The following is a 10,007-nucleotide window of genomic DNA, read 5'->3' as shown; positions in this document are numbered from 1 at the left end:
CATATATCGGTTAGAACCGAAAAGACCGACTGAACCGAAAATATTTTTATTTCGGTTTTGGTTATTCGGTCTTTTCGGTCGGTTTCAATTTTAAAATTTTAAAATTCAGTTTTTCGGTTCGGTTGTCGGTTATTGATTTATTTTGGTCGGTTAACTGAAAACCCGAATTATTAGCAAATGGATTCTTTAAACTATATATAGGCTAAGCCCAATATAACAAATACTAGACCCAATTTTAAGTTCCATCAAAGACGGCCCACTCTTAACAAATCCTAGGCCCACGCTTAAAGACTTTTAAGTTTTAAGGTCATCAGCTTTTGCTTTTCCCATTCTTAAGCTTTTCCCAAATACGCTAGGGTTCTTTTTCTTCAAACTTCTCTCTCTAGTCTCTATCACCATTGATACACTGGTGCGGTTGTGCCGGTAAGCTTAATTTTTGTTATATTTCTCTCATTTCTTCTTTTTTTTTTCTTTGTCCTCGCCGATTTTCTCTTCTTTCTCTCGTTTTAGTAAATTTTTTCTTTTTTGTTTTTGCTAAAAAATAGTAGTTAAAGACTTAGAGGTGCATGTATATTGTTAAAAGAAGTCTTGACTCTTGAATTTGATGTCCATTTTCTGTCTCCTTGCTCGATTATTGTTTTTGTTTCCTCATTTAATTTTGTTCTTGTTTCTGTCTCCTCCTCTAACTTCCTTTTTGGTATTATTATAGCTCAGTATGTTATTGTTCTGCTTGTATTCGTTTTCGTAGATGGAAGAAAATGGAAGTAGGGTAAGCGAAGTCTGCGAAGGTGGGGGTTCAAATGATAGCATACCTAACACTGAATGTCTCAGTCTTGATGAAGCTCCAAAGAAAAGGAAAGTCATGCAACCTAGATCTGATGCTTGGAACCATTTTGAGAAGTATGATGATCCTAGTGGAGCTAAAAGAGAAAAATGTAAGTATTGTGAAAAAACTTATGCAGCTGCTACGAAAGGTAATGGTACTACATCAATGAACAATCATCTCACTAAGTATCCCAAAATGCCCCGTAAAATAGAAAATAATCAAACACAACTAAGTTTTCTACTAGCTTCAAATGGGACAAATGAAGGGGTGCTTACCACTTGGAAATTTGATCAAGCACTTAGTAGGAGAGCTTTAGCTCAAATGATAATTTTGTTTGAACTGTCATTTAGTTTTGTTGGAAAGGAAGGATTTAAGAAGTTTATAGGAGTCACAATACCTCAATTTCAAATTCCTTCTTGTAGAACATTGACAAGAGATTGTTATGAACTTTATTGTGAACAAAGACAAAGTTTGAAGAAGTCCTTCAATGAAGCACGTCCAAAAATCTGTCTTACAACAAATACTTGGACTTCTATACAAAGAATAAACTATATGTGTCTTACTGCTCACTTTATTGAGAGCGATTGGAAATTTCATAAAAGGATAATAATCTTTTGTCCTATCTCTAGTCATAAGGATGATGATATGGCGGCGGTTATTACTAATTGCTTGCTTGATTGGGGTTTGGAAAATATATTTACTATAACGGTAGATAATGCTAGTTCCAATGATGTGACAGTAAGAGAAGTGTCTAAACAATTGACTACTTGGGGAACTAATATAATGAATGGTAAACACCTGCATGTTAGATGTATGGCTCACATACTTAATCTCATTGTACAAGGTGGGTTGAAAGAAATTGGTGTTTCTATCGAGAGAGTTAGACAAGCTGTGAGATACATTAGACTATCTCCCGCTAGGATTAGAAAGTTTAAAGAATGTTGTGAATCTCAAAAGTTAACTTCCAAGAGAACATTATGCTTAGATGTTTCTACTCGATGGAACTCTACATACATGATGTTAGACACAGCACAACAATTTGAGCTTGCCTTTGACAAATATAGTTTCTTTGATACTGGATTGTTGCATCATCTTCGTACCTATGTATGTGAAGATGGAACTAGTGCAGGTGTTCTCACAAGTGATGACTGGGATAATGTAAGAATAATGGTAAAATTTCTTGAAGTTTTTTTTTTGCTTACTTTGAGGATCTCTGGTTCTATTTATGTCACTTCCAATGTACATTTTGTTGAAATTTGTGAGCTTGATCTTATTTTGAAAGAGTGGATGGAACATGAAGATGCTAGTTTGAGAGAAATGGCAAAAAAAATGAAAGAAAAATTTGTCAAGTATTGGGGTGAACCTGAAAAAATGAACAATATGATCTTTATTGCATCAATTTTGGATCCCCGTAACAAGCTTGACTATGTTCCTTTTGCAATTGTGAGGATGTTTGGAGAAAAAGAAGGGAAGAAAATGATTTTAGAAGTGAAAAATTATATGGATTCTTTGTTTGATTATTATGTAAGGAAAAATTCAAAAGGATCTACATCTGCTTCATCTGGAAACACAACAGCTACCATGAGTGGTTATGGTAGCTTTTTGAAAAGAGGAACAATGAGAACGAAATTGGAATTTGAGAAACATAAGGAAGTGACAGGAGGTTTAGGTGCTAAATCAGAGTTAGATAGATATTTTGCTGAAGATATTGAGCCTGAAACGGATGAGTTTAAAATCTTAAAGTGGTGGAAAATCAATGAGCCTAGATTTTCCATTCTTGCGGAGATGGCTCGTGATGTGTTAGCCATTTCTATTTCAAGTGTTGAATCAGAATGTGCATTCAGTACTGGAGGTCGCATTCTTGACTCGTTTAGGAGTTCGTTGACGCCTAAACTGGTGTAATCTCTTATTTGTCTTCAAGATTGGCTTAGAAGTGAACCTATTCCTATTAAAGTTGAGGAAGACTTGGAGTATCTAGAACAACTGGAACTTAGTAATTATTTTGTGTTTTGCATTTATTATATTACAAATAGTTTACTTAACACTGATGCATGACAAAGTTTTCTTCAATATTTTCCTTAGATTTGGCTAATTGTGCAAAAGATTCAACTATTATTGACATATAGTTGCTACCTATGGCATGTGTGGTGAGTTGATAACCTTCTGTATATTTGATGATATAACATTGATATACTTTATTATAAATCAATTGTGTTTTTGACTTATAATTATGTCTTTTTTTTCCAAAGGTTTGATCATGGCGCCTAAATGGAACTTACGGATTATGTATCTTCTTCGTAAATGCTTAGATCAACAAGTAAATAGACAAGTGATGCTGCAGTAATAACTTGTTAGTGAGCTCTTTTGGTAGACAAGTTGATGCTGCAGTAGTACTTAATGTAGTTATTTTGTTGGTTTTGAGACTTCAGCAGCATGAAAACTTTCTAACTTCTGGATTACTCTTTTGGTTATATAATATTGCTTGTACTAAACAGTGATTTCCTACTAGCTGCCCAAGCTAACTTTTAGATATAATGAATGAAGTTCATGTGCAAATTATCACATTGGCATATTTCTAGGTTTTTGGCAGCAAAGCAGCATAGATTCTGGATTTTTTGTTCTCTCATGGTTGAATATTGGACATATGTTGATGCATATTGAATTTTATATGGGTATTCTATTTCTTGATTATGTGCAAATTATCACATTGGCATGTGATTTTATAAATAAACCAGATGGCTGCTGCTTTTCGAGCTCGTGTTGGTGGTCTATTGTTCGCTCAAGAAGAAATGGCATCTTGGTATATTTTAAAAAGTGTACATGCTTTTATCTCATTCTTGGTAGACCAAAAGGTTTTTGGGAGATAATAGTCCTTATCGCTATATTTGTGTTACTAAGATTATAGTATATTTTCTCTACAAATCAGACTTTTTAATCAAGAATACTCCTCAGCAACACAAATTAGATTTATCTAAATAAAAGAACAGATTTATGATTTATCACATTCAAGCAACACAAGAAGTCCGAAATTTTGGAAAAAACCAACAAATTAGTCAGTCCAATTATTACGTAGAGGAAGCCCAATATGATATGTTCAAACCGAAAACCGAACCGAAATAAATCGAACCAAAATTAGAAAACCAAACTAAACCGAACTTATTTCAGTTCGGTTTCGGTTACTACTCTTACAAAACCGAAAATCAAATAACCGAACCGAATTTCTTCAAACCGAACTGAACCGACCGAACGCCCACCCCTACTCTGCGTATTGGGCATGTAGCCTTTTAATATATAACATTCGCACCTGTATTCATTATTTTTGGGTCTGTAATAATTTCTGAACAAAAATAGATGAGAAAATTAGTAAAAGAGGGGTAGGGTACACTAATTCTTACATAAATGGGTAGAAATCATACATATAGGATCTATGTGATTTATTCGTTATTTAGTTCACATGTTTTAACTTCATGAGTAGAAATCCTTCCTATAGGAGTCATACACACACACACATCAGTTAACTTGCCAATGCATGCTATTTCAAGTATCCGATGTTCCAATCTTCACTACTGTATTTTCTTAGATGAAATGACTATAGGTGTAGCAATGCAATATTCTACTTACCTAGGTTCCATGCCTATAGGACTTCGAATGATTAATCTACCTCAATTATCATTGTACTGCTCATGCCTATAGGTTTAACAATCAATCAGCTGCCCATATCGTTTGTATTGCTCATCTAGATAACATGCCTATAGGGATAAAACTATATAAAATCAATGTCAATCGCCAACTATTAGATATCATGCCTCTAGAACAGTGTCACCTGCCTAACGAATTTGTCTATAAAATCAACGTTGGTAGTTCATGGTTCTGGAGTCGTTTCACTACCTTTTGCGAACAATATAGAAATCATGCCTATAGGTTTTTATAATCTGCAAATCCGTTGTCTGTATATTGCTAAAATAAGAATCTCTTAGAAACCATGTCTATAGGACTTATAATGATTTAATCGGTACGTTGGCCTAAAATGCAACGTCGCCTGTTTGATATTGAAATCATATAAAGATCATGCCCATAGGACCAAAGGATTCTATGTCTCAAGTTCGAAACGTTCTACTGCCTAATTTGAAAATCAGTCTACGTGCTTCTTTATTTACGTGCGGAGGCTAACATGAGCTACTCTTTGCTATTATGTGCAGTCCTCTTTATTTTTTTGAATGTCGCTTAGTTTTATCATTTTCGAGCAACCTAAGTAAAGTCTAGAATCACCCAAATAGTAGGTCCAAATCTTTCTGGGCCATAGGCATGGGACGGGTAGCGCACGCATAGGGTACGACTCAGAATTGAATTAAAACGCTCTTAGGTAAACAACTTCAACATAGTAATCGGGCAGCAGGAGATGATAGTCTCTGCCCGCTGAATAATATGAGTAATTCCTATAATAAAGGGAGTTGCGAATTATTATCTATGTTGCACGGGGTGATCCTTTAGGCTAAAAACTCTCCTTTATATACTTGCTCAGTCATATACCATTGTAGTCGCATCCTTGTAGTCCTTAAAGATCTGTACCCAATTCTCATTGTGTTATAAAGAAACTCTTCAACTTTTATATTTCTTTGTTCATCTGATCACCTAGCCCAATTACATAATCCACATAGTCTTAAGTTCGGCCGGGACCCACAGTTGTGGACCTCGAAGAGTGCCTAACACCTTCTCTTTGAGGTAATTTGAGCCCTTACCCGATCTTTGGTGGCGTTGACTTATCAAATAGAGTTATTTGCAAATAGATTCCCTAACGCACCTTAAAATCTATAGGTGGAGACTCTTCTCTTTTAATAACCATTTAAAAGAGTTGTCATACGTCGAAGCCCGATTTCGCAAGAAAAAGGGGGCGCGATACACCCTGCACTTCGTGTGCAGATCCAGGTGATCCCTGACACAGTGGGTGTTGATTCTTTCGCATAGTTGATTTTTCGGAGATTTAGAGGTAGATGTCGTATTTCGCAGACCTTGTCTCTCCTTCCCTATCTCCTTGATTACTGTATTAGGTCTCAGACTATTATAGACCGTGTTGTGCAGACTTGTAATGTATAGATGCTCATGTACTCAGTGACACCGGATTTTGGGAGTGTATTTATATCCAGTATTTGTGGGGTTTTCTCTTAAACTTAATTATTATATTTTCCGTATTTAAAAGAAATTGTGGGTTATTGATGTTGTCGGCTTGCCTAGTATTGAGATAGGCGCCATCACGACAGGTTAGAATTTTGGGTCGTGACATTTATGATCTTTTCTAATTTTTTATCTTGTCCGCTTGTCTGCTACTATCTCCGAAAAGCAACGAAAGTCAAATTTCTTTTTTTGCAAATACAAAGAGAACTCCATTTTCCGTAATATCAGTAAGTTCAAAGTTCAAATTGCAGGTTAGTCATTCTTTTTGTTCCTCTATGTAAAAAACTTTATTCTTTTCAACTCAAGTTAATTGTGCTTGTAAGTAACGTATAATTGATTGTTTTGACTAGTTTTTGTGGGGATGGAGCACATCTATATATATTTTTCACATATTTATAGTTTTCTTCAATTTTTATACAATTTTACTTATTTATAAATATTTATTGTAATTATATTATTTTATGAAATATTAAAAAAAACTAAATACTCATGGGGCTTACGCCTCGCTGAGGTATATATAAAATGCCTCGCCTTACGCCCACACCTTTTAAAACACTGGTCAAAACTAGTTTATTATAGACAACTTTACTAAATACAGCTCTTCGAAATTTTTGATTGAAAATTTGAAAATTTGAGTTTTCAATAATGGATTATTCCTGAATGACACACATAATCACAAAATAAATACATTCACAATTTGCTATTCTCAATTATGGGCTTTTAGTTTTGTTTTCTCTTTACTTCCAAAAATAAATGCTCCACTCATTAGTATTTGGCTCCTCTCCATTTCCTCAAGTTCTTACTTAGTTGAGTGACACGTGTCACATTTTAATATATATTATATTTACTAAAACCAAATTTTAACAATGGTTAGAACTAAGTTAATACTGAATATTTCCCATTAACTACTGATATTTCCTCTACTTTTTCAATCTATGCACCTAAAAAAATTTTTATCGCACAAAATTTGTTTAATCCCAACAATCTTCGCAGCAGAGAAAATTTATCAAATTCAAACCAAGGAAATCAAGTACAGTTAATATCTTCAGACCTATATTTTTTTTAAGATAACAACAAGATTGACATCGACTTATAATCTAGGGTAAGTGACCAAAGTTGAACTCAAAGTTGGCGTGCCTCAAAATAATTATTTTTTATCGCCCAAAATTAGTTTAATCCCAAAATTCTTGGCATTAGAAAAAATTCATCAAATTCAAACCAAGGAAATCAAGTACTGTTAATATCGTCTGACCTATATTTTTTAAGATAACAACAAAATTGACATCCACTTATAATCTAGGGTAAGTGACCAAAGTTGAAATCCAAATTGGTGTGCTTCAAAATAATTATTTATGGCCAGATATTTGGCAACGACATGAAGCATATACTTAATGAGAGAAACATTTGTTCCTAACAGATTGTATAGAGTAGGTTTTCCATTTAGAAATTTAAACTGTGCGAACACAGTCATGGACGCTTCTGCACTTCTTCTACTACTAGACCTATCTTTGAAGGCGACGTAAGATATGAAATGTCAACAACCCCTGATATGGACCAGTTTTGCCGCCCCTTTGAATATGCGGAAGAAAATAAAAAACTTTAGGGATTTACAAAATTAAAGCCTGCACCAACATTGATTACGCGTATATATATGTATTAATGTATACAGAATTAGAGAAACCAGTAAGAACGTGACATCAAATCCAAATATGTGGGATACTAGATTATACATGTAAACTAAATCAGAGGGCATAACTTGATGGATGAAATCCTTTACAACATGTAAGTTAATTAAGAGAGATTCATTGCGATATCACGAGCAACAATGTAGAAAGAACTGTATAGTACTTATTATAAGGGGTCAAATTGTTAAGTGTTCAAAAAACAAATTAAGAAAATTGTAGTAATATGGTGTTGTGTATATGTGTGAAAGTAAGATATATCTTTTCTCACTCAAAGCGCAGATACGTTTCCTATCTTTCCTAATGGGTCTTGCAATCGAAACAACAAAAGAGAATTGTTTTCAGCAAAACGAACAAGATACACTAGAGGAATAATATAGGTAAAATCATGGCAAAATTATTAAGTGATACTCCATATACATGAATACAAGTAAAATCTTCTGGCAAGCTTCTCTTAAGAAGTTTGTTCGGATGAGACACTATTACCTAGCTGGAAGCTCTACTTTTCTATAAGTTCCATTGAGTAAACTTCATTCAATAAAGTTGTAAACTGATTGCTGCTCTCTCCTTCCCTGCGTTCCGGTTCCACCATTCATTATTCAACATTGTGAAGATCAACAGCAGATTATATCACCAAAATCGTCAATATCTAGGAGCACATCATCAGCCCAATTGATCTCTTCTTGGTAGTTGGAGCAGTCATTAATATAGGTGCTATTATTATGTTCGTTCATCTTCTGAGTCTCGTCCATGACTTGATGTTCGGCTTGACAAATTGGTGCTGGTTGTACTGTTGTGTAGTAATCTTCATCAGGTTCATGCAACATAGCTTCGATTATTTTGGCAACATCTTGTTCCTCCATAGTTACCCCATGATTTTTCTCATCACTTATATTCTTCTTGATTCGGCACACAGCAATATCCTCCTTAGGAATATTTTTTTTTCTAAAGAAATCATCCCCGACTGAATATTCTTTCATCAGCCAAATTTAATTGTGCTCTCCTTCTTTACTACGACTAGTTTGAAACTTGAAACATCTTCTAAACCCAACCACAGTTCCCTTACCATTCTTGATAGGATCAATACCTGTTTGGCCTTTCCATGTTCCGTTGGCGCAAGTTCGACGTACCCTTGTATGTTTGCTCTTCTGCTTCTTCAACCGAGTAAAAAAATAGCGAAACTTCTCTTCGGGATGATCAGAAGCTCCAAATATCTCCCATGGTGGTTGGTCTCTATAGATATCGGCAAGTTGGAAATTAGGGCATTCACTCGGCAAAGGCTCGCCCTTTCGGAACCTTTTCAGAAAGTTGATCAACTCTGCTTCAGTTGGGTGAAACCGAACACCCATGATACACCCACGACGTACAGGTAACGTCGACATGGAATATATGGTCGTCTCTTTTTCTTGCTTATATAGAAACAAAAGAATGAGACAATACCAATTGCCGCAATATGCAAAGACAAGAACCACTACTGTTCTCTCAAGTTAGAAGACGAACTATGAAACGAAACCCTAAACGAATGGAGGAAGCTTATTGACGTGAATGCTGTAATTGACTATTTATAGATATTTGATCAAGTTAATTCCAAGAGAGAAAATTTAGGAAACAAATTTTTAGGAGAGGAAAAGGTGTTGATTTCTGCGGAAGGTTAACGCTTGGGACATAAGTTACTTTCTTTACTGATTTTCACAATACGTAAGTTTTTTTAACTAACTTAATACTCCACAATTTAATAGAAGAATCTGAAAATATAATTTTCTTACATTTTTCTCGATTTTATTTTATTTATTTTAACATACTTTCATTCATCCAGTATATAGGAAATTTCTAGTAAATAGGTTTCTTAACAAAATAAAGAAAGATTAAGAAATTAAAGAATAATGTACTTACTTTCCTCTTTTCCGTTTTCAAAGTTTTTTAAATTTTTTACTTTAGGTAATTAACTGTAATTTTGTCTAATAGAAAATTTCTAATTAACAGTTCTTGGGAGGGTTGCGCTTGGGACTAAAAGTTACTTTCTTTCCTTATATTGCCATTCCTATTTCCTAAGCTACTAGTTACCCTCTCTCTTTTTTCGGTTGGATACTAGTTTCCGTTTACTTTATTTTATTTATTTACACCTTATTTACTTTTTCTAACTCCATTCATCCGATAAGAAATTTCTAGTTAACAATCTCTTTCTATATATACATATATATATATATATATATATATATATATATATATATATATATATATATATATATATATAAAGTTTGGCTTGTCATTTAGCCAAGTGGCAAGTTACTAACAAGCCAAATGTCAATCTATTAACAAGCCACTTG

General features: G+C 34.1%; 1 protein-coding gene and 1 pseudogene across 1 annotated transcript; one reads left to right on the top strand and one right to left on the bottom strand.

The window, feature by feature from the left end:
• Window positions 1-735: 735 nt before the first annotated feature.
• On the top strand, window positions 736-2,728 carry LOC138906920 (zinc finger BED domain-containing protein RICESLEEPER 2-like). The gene is made up of 2 exons (XM_070196582.1): window positions 736-974; window positions 2,370-2,728. The coding sequence occupies exons 1-2, from the start codon at window positions 749-751 to the stop codon at window positions 2,726-2,728; spliced, it is 585 nt and encodes a 194-aa protein (XP_070052683.1). The 5' UTR covers window positions 736-748.
• Window positions 2,729-8,263: 5,535 nt separating this feature from the next.
• Window positions 8,264-9,062, bottom strand: LOC104088548 (NAC domain-containing protein 78-like; annotated as a pseudogene).
• Between the last annotated feature and the right edge of the window lie 945 nt (window positions 9,063-10,007).

This window comes from Nicotiana tomentosiformis, chromosome 3 (genome assembly GCF_000390325.3).
Source record: "Nicotiana tomentosiformis chromosome 3, ASM39032v3, whole genome shotgun sequence".
In the NCBI taxonomy this organism is placed as follows: domain Eukaryota; kingdom Viridiplantae; phylum Streptophyta; class Magnoliopsida; order Solanales; family Solanaceae; genus Nicotiana; species Nicotiana tomentosiformis.
The sequence above is the reverse complement of the archived record's forward strand: the minus strand, read 5'-3'. Positions and strand labels throughout refer to the sequence as shown.

Excerpts from the sequence above, each read along its gene's own strand:
- LOC138906920 (XM_070196582.1), top strand. The coding sequence starts at position 749 with ATGGAAGAAAATGGAAGTAGGGTAAGCGAAGTCTGCGAAGGTGGGGGT. Across the intron at positions 975-2,369 it reads TTATGCAGCTGCTACGAAAG|GATCTACATCTGCTTCATCT; the intron begins GTAATGGTACTA and ends AAAATTCAAAAG.